Source organism: Pan troglodytes, chromosome 7, assembly GCF_028858775.2.
Source record: "Pan troglodytes isolate AG18354 chromosome 7, NHGRI_mPanTro3-v2.0_pri, whole genome shotgun sequence".
Classification (NCBI taxonomy): Eukaryota; Metazoa; Chordata; class Mammalia; order Primates; family Hominidae; genus Pan; species Pan troglodytes.
Window position 1 is genome coordinate 7,369,431 of NC_072405.2, and position 25,248 is coordinate 7,394,678.

Genomic DNA, 25,248 nt, shown 5'->3' on the forward strand with positions numbered 1-25,248 from the left:
CGCCGCGCTCCACAATGCCTCCAGTTACACTGCATTTATGCCATCAAATCTTCATTTCCACCTCCTCAGTGACTTCCTCCCTCTCCTGAAATGATCATTTTCTTACACAGTTGTGACTTACCCTTTGGACTTGGGAGATTTACATCTTTCCAGGAGATGCTGCTCATCATCTTTGTTAAACAGTGAAGTCACTTCTTTCCAACCTCGGAAACTTGCTCCCTGAACCTAATAAAAGGTTAAGAAAAATGTCAAATCTGATGTCATGAATCAACAGAATTCCGCTTTCTACTCCAATAACCATGGAGTTGAAATTTAGAAAAAAGAATTGGCAGAGCTTACATCTTAGCTTTCCATACCTGTGCGCAGTTTACTCCCATTAGCTACTAGTCATCTCAGCTGTTTTGGTATTGTGGTCATAACAGCTTAACAGCTTATCAGTGATGCTGAGTAATCTGAATTTAGTATTAGACAAGTCAATATTTTGCCTAAAAAAGCTTATGAAAGTGATGCTTAAAATCAGACGAAGCTTCCCTCACAAATAAGAATTAGGTCTCCTTAAAACTTGGGAGATTGGGCTGGGCATGGTGGCACATACCTGAAATCCCAGCACTTTAGGAGGCCAAGGCAGGAGGATTACTTGAGCCCAGGAGTTCAAGACCAGCCTGGGGAACAAAGTGAGACCCCGTTGCTACAAAAAATACAAAAACTTAGCCAGGTATGGTGGTGCAAACCTGTAGTTTCAGATACTCAGGAAGCTGAGGTGGGAGGATCACTTGAGCCCCAGGAGGTCAACGCTGCAGAGAACTGTGATCTCACCACTGCACTCCAGGCTGGGCAACAGAGCAAGACCCCATCTCAAAAAACAAACAACAGCAACAACAACAAAACACATAGGAGACTGACCTTTGAGAAGGTTGTTACAAGAGGTCCCCTAGAAGGGGGTCTTCTCCAAGGTCCCCTGGAACAACTGTGCCACTACCTTTAACCGTCAGCATCTCCATGGAGACAGTGACCGTTGCCCTAACTTCTACAAGTGTAGATTTCTGAGAAGAAATAATTTTGTTGACTGTAAACAAATGATTTTGTACAATTTTTTCATTTCTGAAATCAAGATATAATTAATAGCATCTTGGATACAACGAAATCCATTACTAAGAAGAATGGAGAAAACCATCTGAAAATCTGGCGCGTGTCGAGGGCCCTTCATATTCACTGATTAACATTTCCCAGGGTTCATCATCACATTGCTAGGGCTGGGAAGGGTCTCTCACGGGGTAGAGCCAGCTTTAGAATACTTTGCGTTGTTAAAAATATAATACAAAAATAAAGCGATCCTGAAAGCTGAACTGAGGCTGCAGCATGACACTGATCCGAGACAAGGATAATGAATACAATTCAACCAACCCTTTGAGGTAACCCAGTGATTGCCAGGTGCAATGTCTGGGGGTCTCCAGGGTGTAACACAGCCTCAGGAAGGGGCAAAGGGCAGAGATGACCCTGAAAACTAACCAGGGACTAAGGGGTCCCACTTTTACTTCCCATAGGCCAGACTCTCAACTCCCTGTCTGGGCAGAGGTCTGCATCTGTAGACGGGGGACAGGCCCTCCAACAGTTGTGACTGGAGAGGCGTTTATGAATTAGATACTGGGATAGGAGCATGATGGCAGCACCCACGCCAAAGAAACCATCACAACAAAAACCCTGGGCATCAGGTATCAGCTTTCCACATCACACACTGCACAAAAACCGATCACACAACCCATATCATGCTGACAGCTTTGGCACACTTGTATGCACATCAGGTAAAGGATTACGTCTGATGCTCAGGGCCCATGGCATGACAGAGCATGTGGCAGGATCCTATCAACAAGTCTCAATTAAGAACATAATTCTAGAGGCTAACCCATCTGGACTCTGGAGGAAGGACCATGTGCAGTCACTATGTGCCCAGCACTGTGCAATGCAATCTCCACCTACCACGTCCCTCACTCTGAGCAATGCCCCATGGGACAGACACAGTGAAGCTTCGTGACCTTGGGGAACTTAGCTCACACAAATGGCCAGGAAGCAAAGCCAAGGCTTGAGCTAATGTCTCACTGCCAAGTTGTTATGTTCCCCATTCCCAGGCCTGCTGTGTCCCAACACCACAAGCCTGTGCCTCACCCCTCCATGGACTGCCCACCCCTTCCTTTAAGCTGTCGTCACCACCTTCAGATGCTATTTGCTCCACACACCACCTGCATGTCCTAAAGGTGTGATACGGTGTGGCTCTGTGTCCCCACACAAGTCTCAAGTCAAACCATAATCCCCATGTGTCAGGGGAGGGACCTGGTGGGAGAGGACTGGATCATGGGGGCAGATTTTCCTCTTGGTGTTCTCATGAGATCTGATCATTTAAAAGTGTGTGGCACCTGTCCTTTCTCTCTCTCTATCCTGCTGCCATGTAAGACATGCCTAGCTTTGCTGCCACATAAGATGTGCCTAGCTTCCATTTCTGCCATGACTGTAAGTTTCCTAGGCCTCCCCAGCTATACAGAACTGTAAGTCAACCTCTTTTCTTTATAAATTATGCAGTCTCAGGTAGTTCTTTATAGCAGTGCGAAAACAGACTAACACAGAGAATTGGTACGAGAGGAGTGCGGTACTGCTATAAAGATACCTGAAAATGTGGAAGTGTCTTTGGAACTGGGTAATGGGGCAGAGGCTGGAATAGTCTGGAGGGTCCAGAAGAAGACTGGAAGATGTGGGAATGTTTGGAACTTCCTAGAGACTTGTTGAATGGTTCTGACCAAAATGCTGACAGTGATACAGACAATGAAGTCCAGGATGAGGTAGTCTCAAATGGAGATGAGGAACTTATTGGAAACTGGAGTAAAGGTCCCTCTTGCTTTGCCTTAGCAAAGAGACTGGTGGCATTTTGCCCCTGCCCAAGAGATATGTGGAACCTTGAACTAGAGGGAGATGATTTAGGATATCTGGCAGAAGAAATTTCTAAGCAGCAAAGGGTTCAACATGTGGCCTGGGTGCTCCTAACAGCATACAGTCATATGTGTTCACAAAGAGATGGTCTGAAATTGGAACTTATGTTTAAAAGACAAGCAGAGCATACAAGTTTGGAAAATTTGCAGCCTGACCCTGCAAATGGTAGAAAAGAAAACCCTTTCTGGGAAGAAATTCAAGCTGCCAGCTGCAAAAATTTGTGTAAGTAAAGAAGAGCCAATGTTAATTGTCAAGACAATGGGGAAAATGTCTCCAGGGCATTTCAGAGACCTTCATGGCAGCCCCTCCCATCACAGGTCCAGAGGCCTAGGAGGGGAAAATGGTTTTCTGGGCCAGGCCCAGGGTCCTGCTTCACTGTGCACCTCTGGACATGGTGTCCTGTGTCCCAGCCGCTCCACCTCCCACAGTGGCTAAATGGGGCCAAGGTATAGCTCCAGCCATGACTTCAGAGGGTGCAAAGCCCAAGCCTTGGTGGTTTCTACATGGTATTGGGCCTGAAGGTACACAGAAAGCAGGAGTTGGGGAGCCTCTGCCTCGATTTCAGAGGAGGTATGGAAATGGCGGGGCATCCAAGCAGAAATCTGCTGCAAGGGTAGAGCCCTCAAGAAGAACCTCCACTGGGGCAGCATGCAAGGGAAATGTGGGGTTGCAACCCCCACACCAAGTCCCCACTGGAGTACTGCCTAGTAGAGCTGTGAGAAGAGGGCCACTGTCTTCTCAGAATGGTAGATCCACCAATAACTTGAACCATGCACCTGAAAAAGCCGCAGGCACTCAATGCCAGCCCATGAAAGAAATCAAATGGGGCTGTACCCTGCAGAGCCACAGGGTCTGTGGAGATGCCCAATGCGTTGGAAGCCCACCCCTTGCATCAGCATGCCCTGGATATGAGACATGGCATGTAAAGGGATTATTTTGGAACTTTAGGATTTAATGACTGCCCTGCTGGGTTTCAGACTGTAGCCCCTTGGTTTTGGCCAATTTTTCCCTTTTGTTGTGGGTGCATTTACCCAACGCCTGCACCTCCATTGTGTCTTTAAAGTAACTAACTTGTTTTTGATGTTACAGGCTTATAAGCAGAAGGGACTTACCTTGTCTTAGATGAGACTACTTACCTTGTCTCAGATGAGACTTTGGATTTGACTTTTGAGTTAATGCTGGAATGAGTTAAGATTTTGGGGGATTGGTGGGAAGGCATGACTGGTTTTGAAATGTAAGAAGGACATTACATTTGGGAGGGGCCAGGAGCAGAATGATGTGGTTTCTCTCTGTGTCCCCACCCAAATTTTGTGTCAAACTATAATCCCCACATGTCAGGGAAGGGACCTGGTGGGACGTGACTGGATCATGGAAGCAGATTTCCCCCTTGCTGTTCTTGTGATAGTGAGTTCTCACAAGATCTGATCATTTAAAAGTGTGTGGCACCTCCCTGTTCTCTCTCTCTCTCTCTCCTGCCACCATGTAATAAGATGTGCCTTGTTTTCCTTTCACCTCCTTACATAAGTTTCCTGAGGCCTCCCCAGCCACATGGAACTGTGAGTCAATTAAACCTCTTTTCTTTATAAATTACCCAGTCTCAGGTAGTTCTTTACAGCAGTGTGTAAATGGACTAATACAAGGTGATTCCCCTAAGATTCCATTTCTGATATCATAAGGAAAATCAACAGGAAATGAGAATTACTGAAATATAAATTATTACCTAGTGTTTCCATTGAAATTATTAGGAATAAGATGCCAGAAAAATAGTCTCTAGTTTATGAACTTCAAACAACGTTTTTGTTTTGTTTTGTTTTGTTTTTGGAGGCAGGGTCTCTCTGTTACCCAGGCTGGTGGCCTGGCCTTCTTCCTTACAAGAATGCCTTAATCTCCCATTTCTGCATGCAATTTTCCAGGAATTCCACCCTTTGAACACCACGCTGGGCTGGCAGTAGAACCCACATTTCCAGTTGTGTGGTCTCCACTAACCACACCAGTGTCCCTGTAGCACCTGGGTGGCTGCTGCACATCCCATCAGATGACCCTGGAGCTGGGACTCCATCCCACCACCAGCTTCCTGAGCCCCTGCTCTAACATGCACCTCCATGGAGAACAAGTAAGGGAATCCCTCTCTACTGCCAGGTGAGCAATTAGAAGAGGTTGGAGTCCTAGAAGGTGCACAAACAGACATGATCGAAGTGTGAGCGTGAGGAGTGCTGTGAGGCCACTCCTCCACTCATCCACTATGCGGGCAGAAAGAATCCATCAAAACCAGATACCTCGGTCTTCACCTGAAGTCTCCCACATTTCCCTCTGAGCATCCCCCGGGAAGGACAGGAGGGAAAGTCCTCACCTGAGCACTCTGCTCCTGTAGCCAGCAAGGCTGGCCCTTGAGGTGGAGTTCCTGAAGGGCCCAGGAAGGACATGGACATTGTCCTGAGGTGGACAAAATCTTAGGTGGCGACAGCCTAAGTGCTGCTCATGGTATGGGGCATGAAGAAAGTTCTCCTCTTCCGCGGGAAAAGCCCTGTAGAGTGTTCTATGGAAAGGCAGAAAAAACCTAAACACCTCTTGAGGACCAAGAAGAATGATGGTAAAACATTCTTAAAACTAGGATTCAATTCAGAGAGAAAGTGACATCCAAAACAATGAAGACAGATGAGATGTGCCGTAAAACGCTGGTAATGACCAAGAAGTTAGGCCACAGTAATGAGAAAGTAAGTTCCTGCACAAAACAACGAAAAATTATTTTTCCTGTTTTAGCTATACCTTAGTTGTAAAAAAGTGCTTCATGTTTCATGAAGAAAATCTATGCAATATTGTAAAGAAAATTAATATCCATAATTTACCAAAATTATTCCTGTTAGGTTCAACGGCAGTGTCTTATCAAAAATGTGCAGAGAGGCCAGGACCTCTGGCTGGCATTGAATAAAAAGGGAGCCATAAACCTCATCCGCAGGCCCCACCAGTGCGCACGTCCAGATCCTGTCCATGAGCACAGAGCTTGGGTGTGGCAACCCTGAAGGCCTTGTTTAGAAGAATTGAACCTGCCAATCTTCACCTCCTGTAATCAGAAAAGAGATCCTCATCTAACCAAGTGACACTCTCAGAAGTGCCATCCTTCATACTTAATCTCACAATTTGTAATCTTGAAATCTTAAACAAAATGTCCAAGATACAGTGTCATTTGCGTTTTCTCCTATTTTTCATTAAATGTAAAATTCAAGCATTAAGTTCTGAATTATCCCAATAAAGCAGATGGAAATTTCTCCTTTTGCCACAGGAAGGGCAGGTGTATCGGACTCCGGCCCTGGGAGAAAGCCTCCAGGCTGCTCCCTGCAACTCTGGGTCCTGACAACCAGGGCAGGAAATAGCACAGCAAGGCTGAACAGTGACACCTAAGACCAACCCAGTAATGTGGGCAAGACCAGGAAGTGTTACACCACAGTACCTGTGAAGGACAGAATCCAGCAAGAGGGTTAACAAGAACATGAGCAGGCTGGGCACAGTGTCTCACACCTGTAATCCCAGCACTTTGGGAGGCCAAGGTGGGCGGATCACAAGGTTAGGAGATCGAGACCATCCTGGCTAACACGGTGAAACCCCGTCTCTACTAAAAATACAAAAATTAGCCGGGCGTGATGGCGGGCGCCTGTAGTCCCACCTACTCTGGAGGCTGAGGCAGGAGAATGGCGTGAACCCGGGGAGGTGGAGCTTGCAGTGAGCCGAGATCGCGCCACTGCACTCCAGCCTGGGCGACAGAATGAGACTCCATCTCAAAAAAACAAACAAACAAACAAACAAAAACATGAGCGTAACGCTCGGGTCAGCTCACTGCATGCCACATAACCTGCACCTACCAGTTCAGTCCAGAGTCCATGTAATTTTAGTATTTTATTATAAAACAAATTTCCTGGTATACTTCTTTTGTTTTGTCGTTTTGAGATGGAGTCTTTCTCTGTTGCCCAGGCTGGAGTGCAGTGGCGTGATCTTGGCTCACTGCAACATCCACCTCCCAGGTTCAAGCAATTCTCCTGCCTCAGCCTCCTGAGTAGCTGGAATTACAGGCGATGGCCACCACACCCAGCTAATTTTTGTATTTTTAGTAAAGATGGGGTTTCGCTATGTTGGCCCGGATGGTCTCAAACTCCTGCCCTCAAGCGATCCAACCGCCTCAGCCTCCCAAAGTGCTGGGATTACAGGCGTGAGACACCGCACCCGGACCTTTCCTGCTATACGTTTTAAAGGTATTTAAAGTCATAGGTCAGGAAAAATTAGAAACCTTTCTTAAGCCAGGTATCCCAATTTCTCATCAGGAACACTGCATCACAGCGGGGTGACCATGTGCAGGGCCAGCATGGGACTCAGTACAGACGGTTTACCGCTATCAACCACAGGGCACTGGCGTCCCTGCAGTCATGGGCCCACAAATACAGCTCTTTGTGAAGATGAAAAGAGGGGAACGTGGAAGGAGCTGTGCATGACCCTGACCCACCCTCTCCAAAGCCCACCCCCAGAACAGTTCTGGACAAAGGCTTAGCTCTGGCATTCAATGTCTTAAAGCTGTTTTGGGGGTGGTGACGTGGTGAGGGAGGACTCTGGGAAGAGTGAAAGCACAGGCCCCAGGCCTCTTCTTGGCATCGCCATTGGCTACCACCTCCCATCTTCCTGAATACTGTGGAAATGCTGTGATCCTGGGAACACAAAACACAGTGCCCCCAACAGGCTAAGGTTTCAATTACGTACAACAAAAAGGCACAGAACAGCTTAGTCTTCTTTCATCCCTTCTAAATTTGGGAACTCACAGTGAACTTATCTTTAAACACACTGAAGCTATTGAGAAACTGGCCATTCTGGAAAACACTGGTTGCTGAACCCAGTCCTGACATCCAGGTCAAACTGTAAGACCAAATCCCACAGTCATCAGATGAGACCCATCAGGCCACAGGAAGGCCCGCAGCCATGTTCACCAAATTGCAGGGTGCCGGGCCAATGACCCTTCAGGGTGTGGTGGGGCTAGGCGGCCATAGCGAGACCAGGCTCCCACCAGAGGGGCTGCTGATCTGACCCCCAGCCTGCCTGAACACAGTCTGACTCAAAAAACTAGCTCGGGTGACCTAGGCATACCTCAGCACACACAAACATGGAACCCAGAGCCATGTAGTGGGACCTACGCCCACCTCAGCACGTGTCAACATGGAATCCAGAGCCACACACTGGAACCAATGCCCACCTCAGCACACGTCAACACGGAATCCAGAGCCACACACTGGAACCCATGCCCACCTCAGCACGCACCAACACAGAATCCAGAGCCACACAATGGAACCCATGCCCACCTCAGTACGCATCAACATGGAATCCAGAGCCATACACTGGAACCAATGCCCACCTCAGCACATGTCAACACAGAATCCAGAGCCACACATCAGAACCAATGCCCACCTCAGCATGCACCAACACGGAATCCAGAGCCACACATCAGAACCTGTGCCCACCTCAGCACGTGTCAACATGGAATCCAGAGCCACACACTGGAACCAATGCCCACCTCAGCATGTGTCAACACAGAATCCAGAGCCACACATCAGAACCCATGCCCACCTCAACATGCACCAACACGGAATCCAGAGCCACACACTGGAAGCAATGCCCACCTCAGCACACACCAACACGGAATCCACAGCCACACTAGGGCAACCCACGTCCACCTCAGCACACGCCAACATGGAATGCAGAGCCACACACGGGAACCAATGCCCACCTCAGCACGTGTCAACATGGAATACAGAGCTGCACATCAGAACCAATGCCCACCTCAGCACGCGTCAACACGGAATCCACAGCCACGCATTGGAACCCGTGCCCACCTCAGCACGCACCAACACGGAATCTAGAGCCACGCATCGGAACACGTGCCCACCTCAGCACACACCAACACGGAATCCAGAGCAGCACACTGGAACCAATGCCCACTCAGCATACATCAACACAGAATCCAAAGCCACACATCAGAACCTGTACCCACCTCAGCACGTACCCAACACGGAATCCAGAGCCACACACACTGGAACCAATGCCCACCTCAACACACACCAACACGGAATCCAAGCCCACGTCAGCACACACCAGCATGGAATCCAGAGCTACACATCAGAACCCGTGCCCACCTCAGCACGCATCAACACGGAATCCAGAGCCACACACTGGAACCCATGCCCACCTCAGCACGCGTCAACATGGAATCAAGAGCCACACACTGGAACCAATGCCCACCTCTGCACACACCAACACGGAATCCAGAGCCACACAAGGGTAACCCACCCCCACCTCAGCACGCACCAACATGGAATCCAGAGCCACACACTGGAACCAATGCCCACCTCAGCACACGTCAACATGGAATCAAGAGCCACACACTGGAACCAACGCCCACCTCAGCACACACCAACATGGAATCCAGAGCCACAAAAAGGTAACCCATACCCACCTCAGCAAGCACCAACATGCAATCCAGAGCCACACACTGGAACCAATGCCCACCTCAGCACACGTCAACATGGAATCAAGAGCCACACACTGGAACCAACGCCCACCTCAGCACACACCAACATGGAATCCAGAGCCACAAAAGGGTAACCCACACCCACCTCAGCAAGCACCAACATGGAATCCAGAGCCATGTGTCGGAACCCAGTCCACCTGAGCCTGCCCTGGGTTCTGACCGCAGCCCTGTCACTGGTTGCTCAGTCCCCTCATCTGTCAGATGCCAGCTGTGTGACCTCCAGGAGTTGTTTTTCCTCCTGTTAATTTCTGCAAACATATCTTTTAAAAACAAAAGGAGGACTGGCCTCAAAAAAGGCCCCACTGCAGCACTGGGTCTTGTGTTTCCTTTGATATGCTCCAGACAGCATGTTTTGGGTAGTGTTTTCTTTTTCCCTGAGTTTTAACCTGGGGGTGCAGCAATAAAGCATTCACTTCAAGAGTCCTGAAGTCAGTGGGGGGAGGCAGGGGAAGGGCCTAGAGCAGTCCAGGAGCCCCTAAGAAACCCACTCACCAAGTGAAGCGAGAACTGAGCCCCCTACCCTGCAGGGTGGATCCAGTTTGCAGAATGTTCAAAGAGGCAGACTCTGGGCTCTGCCACAAACCGTGATTCGCAGACAGTGCAAACCTTAAAACCACTCATGTTCAATATCTGCAGTTTTGGGAATAAGAAGTCACCACTCCAGCCCTGTTTGGTGAACTGGCAATTCTTGTAAGAATCACCAGGTTACAATTTGGGTCAACAGACTTTGCCATTTATTTCACAATAGTCAATCTGAAGATCTTGATGCCAGTTAAGTTTGAACACACCAGAAACTGGCATTCAAAACAGTCATCGAGACAAATGAACTTGTGCTCTCTGCTCATTCACATTTCGGAACCCAGACTTATAAATTCATTCTAAGCCCATGAGAGGCATTATTAATCATTTCTCATTCTGAAAAACTTCTACCTATGTCCTTTTTAAGATACATATTTGGAAAGATTTGGGGAACAGGGAAAGGGAACTTTTACTTCCCACACCGTTTTTAACAAAGTATTTTGATGAAATAAAAATATTTCATACATGATGACTTCATATTCAATTTACAAAAACAATACACATAACCTTCAGATAATTTTGTATGCCTGATAAAAACAAACATTAATTACCACATTTGGGATTACTTATATAATCTAAAACCAAAAATTCTCAACACTGCCTACCTACAAACGGACCCACAGACCTAAAACAGCTATAGCCACCCTTGGTACAAATATTATTTTGTTCAGCAGGTTTGTAAAGAACTGAAAAGGATTAATTCCGTAAGTGCATTAACTATACAAGTCCACAAATACCTCTTCCACCAAGTGCTAAAGCAGTTTTAATAACAGGTTCAATATGAGTCTTGTGAAACAGGGGTGGGAAGGATCTTCTAAAAGGATAAATATTGTTTTCCACAATATTGAAGATGTGTAAAATTTCTCTTCTGTTTTTATAAAACTAGAACAAGCAATCCCGATGAAGAAACATAATCCATGACTACTGCGAACCGAAATCCAGACTGCAGGTGCAGGAGGGTTGCTAGAAATACCTCAGATGGGAACTTAACCCATGGCCAGGAGCCAATGTCAGCCTCCATCACCTTCCAGCCATTTCCCATGAAGGCCATGAAGATCTCCAGCCACAGCAGCAGGAACGCATGGCCAACAGAAACCAATGCCGTCTGTCAGTGCTTCACTGAGGCTTTAGATTGAGAACTGTAAGAAAAATGACTACTCTCACAGCCCAGGCTTGTGTGTACCAGAAGGGAAATCGGGAGCTGCTGTGTAAACACCCTCCGATGAACATGAAAAACTCAAACTGCAGGGTCCAGAGGCAGCCACACAAACCCTCAAATCACACGCAAAGTCAGCACGTAGGCAGCCACACAAACCCTCAAATCACACCCAAAGTCAGCACGTAGGCAACCACACAAACCCTCAAATCAAACCCAAAGTCAGCACGTAGATATCAACTTGCTAGCTTCACCCAGTGCCAGCCAGGACAGGGTCCCTAAGCAGCAGGGTAGTGGGAGCTATCTGGAAATGTGGGCATGGACATCACTGTGGCCTAATGGCTGGGGGTCTGGGTGTCCTCTTTCTCCTCATCCATTCAGCCATGGCCGCTCTCCACTGCCACAAAGACAGAGGGGCAGAGCCACATGAACACTATTTTTTCAAGAAACGAATACTCCAGATTTCCCTGTTTTTGCTGTAAGAAAATTGAAATTATTTAAACAACAATAAAAAACACACGTAGGATCTCTGGAAATGCTCCCAAGGGCACATAGTAAGTGAAGAAATATCTATTCATGAAAATTCTTAAACATTTGGTACAAAAGATGAGCAAACAAGACCATTTACCCTCCCAGTTCGGCAGCGGGGGGAGGGGAGGAGAATCCACTCAGATCAGCCACAGCCAACAGCACAGGCTCCCTCTCACTCCAGCTCCAAGTGGGACGACTTTCATCCCAGGAGGAACTGGACTTCAGCTTCTCACATGCCGTCCCCAGCTGCCTGTGGCTGACGCTAAGCCCCAGCTGAATGCTACACAGAGGTGAGGACTCCCTTGTTCCAGCCCCACTCCCGGGAAGGAGGCGCTGCTGTGCATGTGCTGCACTGCAAACAGTGGAGCCCTGATCACCCTTCCTGGGCTCGAGAGGTGATGGTTCCACCCCAGGAGAAGCAAGCTGATATGACTCCCCACTATGGCAAATGCTCAGTTCCCAAAGCAGGACTGTCACTCGGAGAGCAGCTTGCCTTTGTCCCCATCCCCAGCTCCAGAGTCTTGGCTGAGAGATGTCCCTGGTGGAGAAGCAGGACTTAAAGCAGACAGCTATGGACCAGCACTAACCTTCAGAGCTGTGGAAGACAAAGTCTCTTTCCAAAGGAGCCCACTTCATTTGCACAGAGTGTAGAGAAGCTTAAACATAAGGGAGCTCTTAGGAACACTGGAGTCTGTGGTGAAGTGCAATGGGGAGGTATTAGTCCATTCTCACACTGCTATAAAGAATAATACCTGGGACTGGGTAATTATAAAGGAAAGAGGTTTAATTGACTCACAGTTCTGCAAGCTTAACAGGAAGCATGGCTGGGAAGCTTTGGGAAACTTACAATCACGGCGGAAGGCAAAGGGGAGGCAGGCACCTTCTTCACAAGGCAGCAGGAGGGAGTATGAGCATGCACAGGAAGAACTGCCACTTTAAAACCATCAGATCTCATGAGACTCACTCACTATCATGAGAACAGTGTAGGGGAGACTGCCCCAATAATCCAATCACTTCCTTCCCTCAACACATGGGGATTGCAATTCTAGATGAGATTTGCATGGGGACACAGAGCCAAGCCATATCAGAAGGAGATTTGAGACAAGCCTAAGATTTGAGACCTGAGGCTGCTGGCTTTCAGGGAAGAACTAGGGAATAAGACAGCTGGAAGGATCCTTCTTGGGGTCAGAGCAAATATCAAGCAGGGACCTCAAAATGTTCCTTCACAGAAGCCACAATTTGACTGGATTCATTTGTAGAGCAATGTATGCCCCAGGACATTTTTTAAACCATACAGCAATCAGCAGCAATTACTGGAATTTAGCAGCTGCATGCGGTCACGGACAGAGGAAGAAAGCGTGCCACACCTCCATCATCCCAGGTAAGAGGGGCCACACCCAACAGTGCCCTGCCCCACCAGAAGCCACATCAGGAGCTAAACACCACTGGGGGCAGGGTGGAGAATTGACTTCTCTAAAATAATCCAGCCAATCACTAAGCAACTAAAGAGGCAAATAACAACAGCAACAATGGGAAAGGGGGAACAGTCAGTACCCAGAGTTGCTACAATGTATCATCCAAAATGTCCAGTTTCTAACCAGTGGGCACTAGGCTTAATACCTGGGTGACAAAATAATCTGTACAACAAACTCCCATGACACAAGTTTACCTATATAACAAACTTTCACCTGTACTATTTAACTTAAAGTTAAAAAATAAAAATAAAATATATAAAGTGTCCTGTTTCAACAGAAAGTTTTGAGGCAGCCAAAGAAAAAGGAAGACCCATACATCAGAAAACAACAGCAGGCAACACAAACTGCCAGATCTGTGGATTTAACAGAAGAAGACTTCAAAGAACCATTATAAATATGTTAACAAAGCTAAAGGAAAGTATGATAAAGATGTAAAGGAAGGTACGACGGCAATGTTGCATCAAAGAGAGAATGCCAGTAAAGAGACAGAAATTATCAAAAAGAACCAACTGGAATTTCTAGAAATGAAAAGTATAATACATGAAATAAAATATTCACTAGAGGGGTTTTACAGTAGATTTTAATTTAGGGAAGAAAAAATTAAGTGAACTTGAAGACAGACTGCTACAGATAATATGTGTATTAGTTCATTTTCACATTGCTATAAAGAACTGCCCAAGACTGGGTAATTTACAAAGAAAAGCAGTTTAATTGACTCAGTTCCACATGGCTGGGGAGGCCTCAGGAAACTTACAAAAATGGTGGAAGGCAGAAGGCAAAGGCATATCTAATATGGCAGCATTCAAGACAGAGAGCAAATGAGTGAAGGGGGAAGACTCCCTTATAAAACCATCAGATCTCACGAGAACTCACTCACTATCACAAGAACAGCATGTGGGAAACCACCCCCAGGATCCAATCAACCTCTCACCAGGTCCTGCCCTTGATACATTGCGATTATGGGAATTACAATTCAAGATGAGATTTGGGTGGGGACACACAGACAAACCGTATCATTCCACCCCTGGCCCCTCCCAAATCTCATTTTTTTTCACTTTTCAAGACACAATTATGCCTTCTCAACAGTTCCCCAAAGTCTTAATTCATTTCAGCATTAACTCAAAAGTCCAAATCCAAAGTCTAATCTGAGACAAGGCAAGTCCCTTTTGCCTATAAGCCTGTAAAATCAAAAGCAAGCTAGTTACTTCCTAGATACAATGGAGATACAGACATTGGGTAAATGTTCCTGCTTCAAATGGGAGAAACTGGCCAAAACAAAGGGGCTACAGGCCCCATGCAGGTCCAAAATCCAGTGAGGCACTCATCACATCTTAAAGCTCCAAAATAATCTCCTTTGACTCCATGTCTCACACAACCAGCTCATGCTGATGCAAGAGATGGGCTCCTACCACCTTGGGCAGCTCCACCCCTGTGGCTTTGCAGGGTATGGCCCCCTGGCGCCAGCTGCTTTCATGGCTGGTATTGAGTGTCTGCAGCTTTTCCAGGCATATGGTGCAAACTGTCGGTGGATCTACCATTCTGGGATCTGAGGATGGTGGCCCTTTTTTCACAGTTACACTAGACAGTGCCCCAGAGGGGACTCTCTGTGGGGGCTCCAACCCCACATTTCCCTTCCATACTGGCCCAGCAGAGGTTCTCCATGAGTGCTCTGCCCCTGCAGCAAACTTCTTTCTGGACATCCAGGTGTTTCCATACATCTCTGAAATCTAGCCAGAGGTTCTCAAACCTCAATTCTTGACTTCGGTGCAATCGTAGGACCAACGCCAAGTGGAAGCAGCCAAGGATTGGGGCTTGCACACTCTGAAGCAATGGCCTGAGCTGTACCTTGGTACCTTTTCCCCATGGCTGGAGCGGCTGGGAGACAGGGCACCAAGAACCAGGCTACACATAGCAAGGGAGCCCTGGATCTGGCTCATCTGACCCATTTTTTCCTCCAGGCCTCCAGGCCTGTGATGGGAGGGGCTGCCCCAAAGGTCTCTGACATGCCCTGGAGACATTTTCCCTATTGTCTTGGTGATTAACATTTGGCTCCTTGCTACTTAACGCAAATTTCTGCAGCTGGCTTGAATTTCTCCCCAAAAAATAGCTTTTTCTTTTCTATTACTTTGTCAGGCTGCAAATTTTCCAAACTTTGATGCCTGTTTCCCTTTTAACATAAGTTCTGTGAAAGGAAAATAAATGTTGGGACTCCAAAATCACTAAGCTAAATGGAAAAGTCAAGCTGGGAACTGCTTGGGGCAAACCTGGGAAGTGGAGGTTGCAGTTAGCCAAGATTGTGTCACTGCACTCCAGCCTGGGTGACAGAGCAACCGAATTTAAACACATGCGATGTGACCTCCAGGAGGAAGCACAGAGCTGTGCCCACTCCCCAGGGAATCAGGGTGTGTCACTCACCCAGCCCGCCAGTGTGTTCACCAACCAGGAAGCTCCACTAAGCTTCAGCATCCAGAGTTGTTACTGGGGTTTAAATAGGTATGCATAACTGGTTAAATAATTGGCCACATGACTGCACTCAGTCTCCAGTTCCTCTCTTATCCCCAGAAGTCTGGCAGCTGGAAAATCCCAACCCTCTAATTGCATGTTTGTCTTTCTGGTAACCAGCCCCCATCCTGAGGCTATCTAGGGGCCCACTTCAAGTCACTTAATTAGCATAAGAGGACACTCTTCTCACGCAGGAAATCCCAAGAGTTTTTGAACCTCTGTGCCAGGAACCACAGACAAAAGATCAGATGTAATCTTTATTATACCAACCAAAGACAGGGAGATAATCTTGAAAGCTACAAGAGAAAAATGACCAATAGCTTATAAAGGAAGCCCCAATAAGATTAACAGCTGACTCTCAGTAAAAACAATGAATGCCGGAAGGCAGTGGAATAACACAATCAGAGCACTCAATGAAGAAAAAAAAATTCTCAACCAAAAATCCTATATCCAGCAAAGACCATCTTTCAAAAATGAAGGTAAAATACAGACTTTCCTAGATGAATAAATCTGAACTTCTTGCTAGCAAACCCACCTTATGAGAAACACTAAAGGAACTTCTTCAGCTGAAAATGAGGAACTCCATACAGCAACTCATATCCACATGAGAAAACAAAGTGCACCGGTAATGGTAATTATGTAATTATAAAATACAGTACAGATACATTTTTATTTCTTCCCAGAACTAGTCTGAAAAGCAATTGCATAGAAGAATAGGCATATACTACATAGAAATGTAATGTGTATGTAATATATTTGCCAATAACACCACAAAAGATGAGGGTAGAAGCAAAGCTACATCACGCTAAGAAATTGGCTACAGATGGTAAGAAAATAAATGAAAATGTTGAATTTAAAAATATACACAATGCAAAAGAAGGCAGCAAAGGAACAAAATGAAGGCAAGAGACATATGGAAAACAAAAAGGGAAATGGCAGACGTAAACCCAACCCTACTAATTCAATATTAAATGTAAATGGATTAAAACTCCAAGCAAAGGCAAATACTGTCACACTGGATTTTTAAAATACAATCCAACTAAATACTGCCTATAGGAGACACACTTTAGAATCAAAGATAAAAACTGACTGAAAGTGAAAGGAAGGAAACAGAGATATGCAAACAGCAAACACAACAAAGCTAAAGTGACTATGTAAACAAAAGAGAGTTTAAAAAAATTTTTTTAATGTTGCTAAAGAGAATTTCATCAAAATAAATGCAACAGCCCATCAGGAAGATATAACAATTAAAGACTTACATGTACATAGTAACAAGGCAACAAAATACAAGAAACAAAAATGGACAGACATAAAGGGAGAACTAGAAAAATCCAATATTCACAGAGATTTCACCATGCCACTTTCAATCATGGATAGAAGATTAACAACAGAAGATGTAGAAAAACACTACAAACTAATAAGACCTAACAGACAGTTACAGAACTCTCCAACAATAGAATGTACATTCTTCTCAAGTGCAAACAGATCAGTCTTCAGGACAGATAATATGCTAGGTGATAAAACAAACCTGGATATATTTAACAGGATAAAACTATTCAAAGTCCTTTCTTTGACCATAATGGAATGAAATTAGAAATGAGGCAGGAAAAACTCTCAAATATGTGGAAATTTTAAAACTCACTCTTAAATTACCAATGGGTCTAAGAAGGAAATCAGAAAATACTTGTAAACAAAGTGAAGACACAACATACCAAAAAACATGGGATTCAGTTAAACCAAAGCTTAGGAGGAAATTTATAGCTGTAAATGTCTATAAAGAAAAAAAGATATCAAATCAATAACTTAAACTTCTATCTTAAGGCAGTGGAAAAAGAGCAAACTAAACCTAAAGGAAGCAAAAGGTAGGAAATCACAAAGATTAAAGCACAAATTAATCAATAGCGAATAACAGAAGAGAAATAAACAAAACCAAAATTTGGTTCTTTAAAAAAAAAAACAAAATTGGGGCCGGATGCAGTGGCTCACACCTGTAATCCCAGCAAATTGGAAGGCCAAGGCAGGTGGATCACGAGGTCGAGACTGAGACCATCCTGGCCAACACAGTGAAACCCCTTCTCTACAACAACAACAAAAAAAAAAAAAAAAGGCTGGGCATGGTGGCACACACCTGTAGTGCCAGCTCCTTGGGAGGCTGAGACAGGAGAATCACTTGAACCCGGGAGGCGGAGGCTGCAGTGAGCCAAGATCGTGCTACTGCACTCCAGCCTGGCAACAGAGCAAGACTCCATCTCAACAACAATTAAAAAAATCAGCAAAATTGATAAATCTTGAAACTGACCAAGAAAAAAGAAGACTTAAATTACTGGAATCAGAAATGAAAGAGGAGACATTACTATTGACCTTATATAAATCAAGAATATAAAGAAACATTGTCCATCAAAAAAAAAAAAAGGCAACTTAGAAGAAATGGACAGATTCCTACAAAGACACAAACTACCAAAACCGACTCAAGAAGAAACACAAAATCTGAATAGATATGTAACAAGTGAAAAGACCAGGCGCAGTGGTCTCATGCCTGTAATCTCAGCATTTTTGAAGGCAAAGGTGGGCAGATCACCTGAGGCCATGAATTTGAGAACAGCCTGGCCATGGCAAAACCCCATCTCTAATAAAAATACAAAAATTAGCTGGGCATGGTGGCATGTGCCTGTAATCCCAGCTACTCAGGAGGCTGAGGTGGGAGAATCACTTAAACCTGGGAAGTGGAGGTTGCAGTGAGCCAAGATTGTGACACTGCACTCCAACCTGGGTGACAGAGCGAGATTTCATCTCAAAAAAAAAAAAAAAGGTGGAGAAATTGAATTAGTAATCAAAAGGCTACCCAAAAAGAAAAGCTGAGGCCCAGATATGTTTGCTACTAAATCCTACCAACTATTTAAAGAATTAATACCAATTCTTCACACTATTTCAAAAAAAAAAAAATAGAAGAGCAAGGAACATTTTCTAACTCATTTTGTGAGGGCACTATTATACTGATACCAAAACTAGACAAAGACACCACGAGAAAAGGAAATTATAGACTAGTATCTCTTATGAATATGGACCAAAAAAACTTCCTCACCAAAATGCCACCAAACTGAATCCAAAAACATTAAAAAATGAAAAGAATTATGTACCATAATCAAGTGGGATATATCTCAGGAAAGAAAGGTTGGCTCAACATCTGAAAATCCATTAATATAGCAAATGAATAAAAAAAATTATATAAGCATCTCAATATATGCAGAAAAAACATTTGGCAAAATCCAATACTCTTTCATGATAAAAACATTCAACAAAGTAGAAAAAGAAGGGAATTTCCTCAACCTAGTAATGGGTGTCTATGAAAATATCTCAGCTAACACAACATACTAAATGGTTAAAGACTGAAAGCTTGCCTCCCAAGAGCAGGAAAAAGACAAGGAAGCCTATTCTTGCCTCTTCTATTCAACACCCTGCCGATTTCAGCCACAGCAATTAGACAAGAAAAATAAAATGCATACAGAAAGGAAACAAAGTGAAACTATCTCTATTTGCTGATAACATGATCTTTTGCATACAAAATATGAAGAAGTCCACTAAAAACCCATGCTAGAACTAATAAAAGAGTTCAACACAGTTACAGGACACATCATGAATACACGAAAATCGACTGTGTTCTTACACACCAGCAAGGAACAATCCAAAAGTGAAATTAAGAAAGCAATTCCACTTACAATTACATCAAAATAATAAAATACTTAGGAATATGCTTAAAATGTTTAAATGATCTGAATAACTGGAAAACTACTCCACTTTCATGAATCAGAAGACATAACATTATTAAGATGGCAATACTCCCCAAACTGATCTACACATTCAATGAAACCCCTATCACGATACCAGATGATTCTTTGTAAAAACTGATGAGCTGACTCTAAGATGCATACAAAATAACAGGGGATTCAAGCCAAAATAATCTTGAAAAAGAAGATCAAAGTAAGAGAACTCACACTTGCCATTTCAAACTTACCACAAAGCAACAGTAATAAAACAGTGTGGTACTAGCACATCAATGGAATCAGTGGCATTAATCAAGGAAAAGAACTAAGGGTCCAGAAATAAACCCATACATATAAGGTCAATTGATTTTCAAGAAGAGTGCCAAGACAATTCAATGGGGAAAAAATAATCTTTTCAACAAATGGCTGTGTGACAACTGGAAAGCCACATGTAAGAAAATGAAGTTGGATCTTCACACCTGCCTCCCACCAAGGGAACTGCCACCCACACAACCACAAAACTGGGGACAGGATGCTGAACGCAGACTCTAGATCCACATTTGCCTCAATGCAGGGACCAGGACACCACTGCCAAGTCTGTTGACCTCAGAAACACACGACCTTAGCTCTGTGTATGGAAACACGAGGAACCATGTGGCCACAAAACCACCCTGTGACTGCCGGATCCACATAAGCCAAGGAGCTTGAAGCCCTCTCTCCACTACCAGTCACCTCAGTGCCTCAGTGGGGATGCAGCCTTTCCCTGGGACACTGGGAAATGTCTATTTTTGCATTCCAGCTCTATAGGGGAAGGCCCACCCGAGAAGCAGTGGGAACATGTGTTGAGTGTGCCAGTTTACCACCTCTCAGCCTCCTCCCACCCTGGTCCTCCAAGGAATGGCACCAACAGGCAGGAGAGTTTTCTTTCACGGGGAGAGCTACTTTAAAATTAAGATTCTCACTTTCTCAAATGAAGGAATTGGATCATGATGGTATTTATCCTGCAAAAGATAATCAGGAAAAGTCATACAATTCAGACTTTATTCCAATTCAGCTAATATGTATGATTAAATATTCCATCAATACTGGAGACACAGGTCAGGCTTCAGGGCTCCACTCACCAGTTCTGTAACCTTGAGGGAATCCACACAGAGCCTCCTTGGCCTGAACTTCACCAAAGAGAAGACGGCACTGATATATGTTCTGTGCACAGCCAGAGATCCAAGTGCACGCACACTGATAGGTTCTCTTCCCCTCATTCTCAGTGTCTTTTCTGCTCTATCTTTTCTATGACTTGTAACTGCTCACTTATCAATCATTCAGACAGAAAAAAATGTAAAATTAGGAAATCTCTCTCTGATTAAAACTATGAGTATATACATTTTGCATGTAAAGTGTTGTCTATATTAGCACACTGAAAGTACAGTTTGAGTGCCCCTTATCTGAGATGCTTGGAACCAGAAGTATTTCAGATTTCAGATATTTTGGGATTTTGAAATATTTGCATTATACCAGTTGAGCATTCCTAAACTGAAAATCCAAAATCCAAAATGCTCCAATGGACATTTTTGTCGATCATCATGTCAGCATTCAAAAAGTTTTCAATTTTGGAGCATTTCACATTTTTAGATTAGAGATGCTCAACCTGTACTATCAAAATAAATGACATTCTAGTTGGCACAACCCACTGATGTCAGGAAGAGGATTGGGCAGCCTCTAACATTACTACTTACTGACAATTAATTGTTAAGTTATAATCAAGACAATGCATAAGAGAGAAATAAAAGTTACACTTACTGGAAAGGAAAATATAATTTTTATCACTATATAATTAAATAAGTATGTGCTAAATATATAAACTGAATTATAGATTATATAATTACTTTTAGACAATGACTACATAACTAGAAAATGGGAGAGCATCAAAGAACGATTAGACCTAACAAAAAATGGCTGAATATACAAGAAATAAAAAATAAATGGCTTTATTACAGTTAGACAATAGAAAAAGAAATGCCATTCACAAGAACAATAGTTAAAATGTCCAAAAGAACCAGTTACAAGTTTCCTTAAAAATTACATTAAAAAGAAGATTTGAATAAATAAAGAGAAAAATCATACCTGAATGGATGGCTGAACATTAAAAAATATATAATTTATCCTCAAATTACTACACTGGTCCGGTAGAGCGGTTCCTAAATGTGGTGGTGTGAATGGAGAAGAAAACATCCAGGTCTCAGGAGGTTCACATCTAACCTATTCCCTTTTCATAAAATCTCCCCAGAGTGAGCTACTATCACTATTGGGACTATGGCGTGTCCCTCAGGAATGTGGAATACAAATACAACATTCAAGAGAATGAGAGGAAAAGCCATAGACTTGGGGAAAATATTTGGAAAAGGCACATCTGATAAAGGATTGTTGTCCAAAATATACAATGAACTCTTAAAACCCAACAATAAGAAAACAGCCCTATAAAAAATGAGCAAAAGACTTTAACAGACACTTCACCAAAGACATGGAGATGGCAAATAAGCATCTGAAAAGATGCTCCACAACATCTGTCATCAGGGAAATGCAAATTAAGACAGCAACAAGACACTGCCACACACCTATCAGAATTGACAAAACCCAGACCACCACCACCAGATGCTGGCAAGGACATGGAGCAGCAGGAACTCTCATTCGCTGCTGGTGGGAAAATGGTGCAGCCATTTCAGAAGACAGTTTGGCAGTTTCTTACAAAACTAAACACTCTCACCATGCAAGCCAGCAATCACGGTTCTATTTATCCAAATGACTTGAAACCAAATGACTTGAAAACTTATGTCCACAAAAAAACTTACATATGGATGTTTATGGCAGCTTTATTCGGAATTGCTAGAACTTGGAAGCAACCAAGATGCCCTTCAGCAGGTGAATGGATAAGCTGGTACATCCAGATGATAGAATACTATTCAGTGCTAAAAAGAAATGCACTATCAAGCCATGAAAAGACATGAAGGAATCTTAAATGTATAAACCAACTAAAATTCTAAGCCTCCTGATGCACTGAAGGGACTCTGCTCTTGGAGGAACCAGAAAAACTAGTTCAGGCCGTGATGGGAAGGAAGGAGTCAGACATGCCTCATTATACTTTCCTCCCTTTGGCGCTCAGGCAAAACTGAAGAGCATTAACATTAAAACAGAGACCTTAAGACTGACAGAAGAGACTCTTTGTATCAGTGAGATACCAAATTCCAACCTAACTCTGGTACAGCATCACATGACAGCAGGCCCTGAAGGAAATAAAAATATTTTACCCCAAAATATATTTCACATATTTTGGAATGGCCCTGCCCAGCTGTCTCTTGTGGGGAGAATTTACATTCTATGGGGCATCCCCATCCCTTCCCAGGTCTTTTCCTGAACAAGGAGAGATTAAACGAAGCATCTGACACCGTTTAAGGTCTGCTAAGAGACATTTACCATCAATTCTCTCTGAAGCCTCTACCTGGAAGCTTCAAGAACCTGGGCTTCCACAACCTCCTTTATCTTAACCCCAAGCATTCCATTCCTTTCCGACTTCAGGCAGAGCTTAACCCTTCCAACCAGCTGCCAATCAGGAAATCTTTAAATCCACCTACAACCTGGAAGCCCCCACTTCAAGATGTCCAGCCTTTCCAGGCCAAACCAATATATACCTTACATGTATTGACTTATAACTGTAACTTTTGTCCCCCTAAAATGTAGAAAATCAGGCTGTAGCCCAACAACCTTGGGTACATGTTCTCAAGATCACCTGAGGCTATACAGCAAAATTGTCATTTTGTCTCAGAATAAATCTATTCAAATATTTTACAGAGTTTCGATTTTTCTGCCAACAAATACATCTTACTAAGTGAAAGAAGCCAATCTGAAAAGGCTACACACTGTGTAATTACAACCAAACGACATTCTGGAAAACACAAAACTATGGAGACAGTAAAAAGATCCGTGGTTGCAAAGGGTTCAGGGGAGGGAGGGATGAAAAGGTGGAGCACAGTGGAATTTTAAATCTTATGGCAGTGGAACCACCAGGCCTGATGATACACTGGTGGACACGTGCCACCGTACACTCATCCAGACTCACAGAACAGACAACACCCAGCATAAACACTAATGTCAACTATAGACTTTGGCTAACAATGATGCATCAATGTATGTTCATCAATTTTAACAAAGGCACCGCTCTGGAGAGGGATGTTGGTAGCAGGGAAGGTAGGGAAGGTAGGGGCCAGGAGGCACCTAAGAACTCTGTGCCTTCCCTTCAATTTTGCTGTGAACTTGAAACTGCTATAAAAAAGAGTCCATTGAAAAAGAGAAGATGACAACAATAACTGGCTCAATAACACATACAACAAAGCCAACAGGCATGGGTACACATAAGTCTAATAAAAGGTAACCTGTGCTACCAGTTATTAAATGTATTAGAAAACTTCACTAAGACAACTGTAGCAATGGAATAAAAGTATATAAAAGAACAAAGAAAACAGATGGAAAACCCAACAAACCCATGTATATAGAGATTTTAGTATACAATAAGAGGTGCATGACAAAAAAGGAAAAGGAGCAAAAGTCTAGGAAAGCTGAGTAACTATTTTGAGAGAAAAGGATCTTTTTTTCACAGCAAAATAACTTCGACACAGTTAAAGAGTTATTCCTTTTAAATGAAGCCATAAAGGAACTAAAAGAATCTGATCTCAGGGAAAGAAATTCCTTTCTAAGCCTTAGGGCAAATGGAAAAAAATTGAAAAAGTAAATAGATTCCACCATTTTTTTTTTAGCGTAAAAGGTCATTTACATAAATATCTTAATAGAAAGTCTAATTTGAAATTCATACAAATTTATTAACAAATCAAATACTGGAGTATGGTATAAAAAATTCAATGTTTAGTCTTTATCCTTGGTTCCTGACACAGAGTTCCTGAAAGTATTGGAATTTACTGCCTTTCGTACACTAATGAGATGACTGACAGGAGGCTGGTAGAGCTTCAGGACAGAGTCTGTCACCAGAAATGCCAACACCTTGATTTCAGGACTAGAACTTTCAGCCCCACACCCACCTCCTCCTCTGACCTCCAAAGAGAGAAGGAGGGCTAGAGATTGAATCCAATCACCAATGGCCAAAGAGTTAATTAGTCATGCCTAGGGAATGAAACCTCCATTTAAAAAGCTAAATGACAGAGTTCTGGAGCTTCCAGGTTAGTGAACCCATCCATGTGCTGAGAGCATGCATGTTGAGAGGGATGGACGCTGTGTGCCCTCCCCATGCCTTCCCCTTTGCTATCTCTCTTCTGTTGAGCTGTTCCTCCGCTGTATCCTTTCAAGTGACCAGCAATCCTGAAAAATGAGCTTTCTGGAGTTCTGTAAACTATTGGACATGACAGAGAGTCATGGGAAACCCCCAATTTAGAGTCAGCTGAGTAGAAGCAAGGGTAGCCTGGATACCTATGACATCAACTCTACCATCTTAACTACCTTCAAGTATAGAGTTCAATTGCGTTAACTACATGCAAACTGTTGTACAACAGATCTCTAAAACTTTTTCATCTTGTAAAACTCTATACAGACTGAAAAACCCCCCTTTCCCCCACCCTCAGCCCCTAGTGACCACCATTCTGCTTTCTCTGAGAGTTTGCTGTAACCCTCAAAGGGTTGGGTTGCTCACTGCTTGTAAAAAGA

At 43.9% G+C, this 25,248-nt stretch overlaps 1 protein-coding gene across 2 annotated transcripts in view; it reads right to left on the reverse strand.

Moving 5' to 3' along the window:
- Positions 1 to 25,248, reverse strand: part of TDRP (testis development related protein) — a 55,404-nt gene that overhangs the window by 4,587 nt on the left and 25,569 nt on the right. For both annotated transcript variants that reach the window (XM_009454724.5, XM_016959033.3), the window contains exon 2: positions 122 to 225. In XM_009454724.5, the coding sequence (XP_009452999.1) occupies positions 122 to 225 (104 nt within the window). The remainder of the gene's footprint in view (positions 1 to 121; positions 226 to 25,248) is intronic.